The 2,612-nt window shown below is 53.8% G+C and overlaps 1 protein-coding gene across 3 annotated transcripts in view; it reads right to left on the reverse strand.

Moving 5' to 3' along the window:
* Window positions 1–267: 267 nt before the first annotated feature.
* siah2l (seven in absentia homolog 2-like) overlaps window positions 268–2,612 on the reverse strand; it is an 18,731-nt gene continuing 16,386 nt past the window's right edge. For all 3 annotated transcript variants that reach the window (XM_083926477.1, XM_083926479.1, XM_083926478.1), the window contains one exon: window positions 268–2,550. In XM_083926477.1, coding sequence (XP_083782603.1) covers window positions 2,179–2,550 — 372 coding nt within the window. In that variant the 3' untranslated portion in view covers window positions 268–2,178. The remainder of the gene's footprint in view (window positions 2,551–2,612) is intronic.

A 2,612-nucleotide genomic window follows, 5' to 3' on the forward strand; every position in this document is an offset into this window, starting at 1 on the left:
GATTCAAAAACAGTCGACAAGACGCACAAAAACTCAGAGGTCTACGGAAAGATCTGGAAACAAAGCCACGCATCGCCATGACGTCATCAATGCGTGTGGCGTGTTACGGCGTGATGACGTATAGGCAGCAAGAAGCATTCTCCGAGGCCCAGGTAGTGTGAGTACAAACGGGCCTGGAGGGGGGGACAAGGGCCCTAAAGCACGGGGCACGGGACGGAGGCACAGTGGGAGGGCGCCCTGAATGACTTCATTATTTGACCGTTTTTTATAGGAAGAGTCTTGGAAATGATCCTGGAGTCACAGACGTGTAAATAAAGTGTTTCATATTAATAATGTCGGTTTATTAGACTGAGGTTTAAGTTCTCAGCTTTTTTCATTGTTGTTGTTTCCTGTAAAAAAATACTACAATTCCCATGAGCCTCTGCTGCAGCTTCAGCTAACCGTTAACTCTGTGATTGGATGTGTGAGTGAAATGCACCCTGGGAGTCGCAGTTCTGCAGCAGAATCAACAAGAAAAACGTCAGAAAGCGTTTAGACACAAACGCGTCGGCAGCTCGAGGAGCAGACGCAGCCGCCTCTGGGTTTTAGAAAATATACTTATTTACAATATTTCAAACATTTGGTAGAAAGTCGGTGGGTGGAAAAGTGGAAGCCAGCGCCGTTTCCTCCGTGTTTAGTGGCGGTGACGCCAAAACTACGGAAGCCCTGAAGGGTCATACACACATGATTTCCTCTGCTTCCTGTGAAAACGATCTGAAATGACCACGCGGTGCTTAAACGCAGAGAAACAGCGCGGCGGTCCGAGGGCGCCTCATCCGCTCCAGCTCTTCCTCGTCGCTGCTACAAAACTTCACAGACGAGGAACGTTGGAAGTTTTTCACCCACAAAGAAAATAAAGTCCGTCCATCGTGTGTTTAACACTTTCCCTGCGCGGGTTCGACTCCTGCAGGAAGAGCGTGAACAGGAAGGAGGAGGTCGGCGTTGGCGGTAGAAAACTAAGGCGCTGGCGGCGAAAACAGACTGCAGGGAGCGAGGGTGGACGCCACACACCCGTCCGGCTTAAGCTCCGCCCCCTCCGCTCTGAACATACGTTGTCAAGCCAAGACGACGCTTTTTGATTTTGGCGTGAAGGAGAACGGAGCACGAACACCGCAGCTCCACGGGAAACTCCCATGGTTAAAGACGCGGCGTCGACGCTCGGGCCAACGGTGAGCGTCTGTCACCAGAGCTTTTGCGGTGTGCGCACAAGAAGATGGAGAAGACGCCGACGACAGACGAGATTCAGGAGCTTCTGTCGGTTTCTGTTTTTAAACAAACAGACGACCTCAACCTGTTGCCACGGAGACGGGCTGCCTCTCACGCGTGCGCAGAACAGACGTTGTGGTGCGTTCAAGTGACACGCAACAGTCGGACTTCATCGATGCTAGTTTTGTGTGTGTGCGTGCCCGTACACACGATCCGCGGCCGTTCATTTCCTTGGGAGGAGGCGATGGCGCCAATGTGGCGGCGTTGAACTTTGACCTTTCAAAAGCTCGACCATGAAAACCAGGTTTATGTGAGAATCAGGTTTTTTTGGACGCCAGAGAAAGAACGTTAGTTTGAAACCATCAAAAACTCTTTTCCTCAAAATGAATCTTCAGAAAAGTCAAATAAATAAAGTTCTTATATTCAGGACGATACGGTTTTTATCAAGAGACGCGCGGAGCGAACGCTTTAGAGTTTAGAGCTGCGGACAAACGCCAGCGGACAAACGCACATTTCTCCGCAAGAATACGTCGATGTACCGATGAAAACCTGCAGCCGTCCGTCGGTTTACGCTGGTTTACGGCAGCTCTACGGCGTTGGTGTGAACACGTCGGGGTGTCTGATGAACCCACCGAGGTTCTGACCACACCACAGTCCTTCCAGCGGTCCGATTTCTTTTCCAACGAGAACGACAGAAGCCTGATGCTCGCCACGTTCTCTGTTCTCATGTTTCTGGCGCCCGATCGGAGGTCAGACGGACGACCCGCTCTGTCCTGACACAGTCATCAACCAGGGCGGCGCCGGCCCGTTGTATGAGAAGTTTCCTCAGCTTTTAAAACAGTTCACGCCTCGAGCTGCGTCACGTCGACAGCGGGGGAGTTCCCGTGACCGCAGGACGCCGCAGGACGTGAGCCGATGCGCCGCCCTGCCGCCTCAGCACATGGAGATGGTGACGTTGATCCCCAGGTTGCCGTTGTCGGCGAACAGATGGGCGACGGAGGTGTCGAACACCAGGCAGTCGCTGTTCATGATGGCGGCCGCCACCCCGTCGTGGATGGAGCGCGGCGTGGCCTCCCAGGTGAGCCGGCGCCGGTTGCCGTTGAGCTCCAGGCGGTAGGCGAAGTTCTCGGCCTGCTTGCGGGCGCCGATGAGCAGCACGACGGCGAAGAACTGCTGGTGCCCTTCGTACTTCTCCTGCTTCTCCAGGACCAGCATGAAGTGGTGGCTGAAGCACGACTGCATCATCACCCAGTCCACGGCGCCCGGCAGGTTGATGTCCGTCGCCAGGAACACGATGTCCTCCCCCTGCGGAGAGACGCACAAGATGGCGGTCAAAGTTAAAGCTTATTTAAACTCGATCGAGGAGA

The sequence above is a fragment of the Echiichthys vipera genome (assembly GCF_963691815.1).
Source record: "Echiichthys vipera genome assembly, chromosome: 14".
Lineage (NCBI taxonomy): Eukaryota > Metazoa > Chordata > Actinopteri > Perciformes > Trachinidae > Echiichthys > Echiichthys vipera.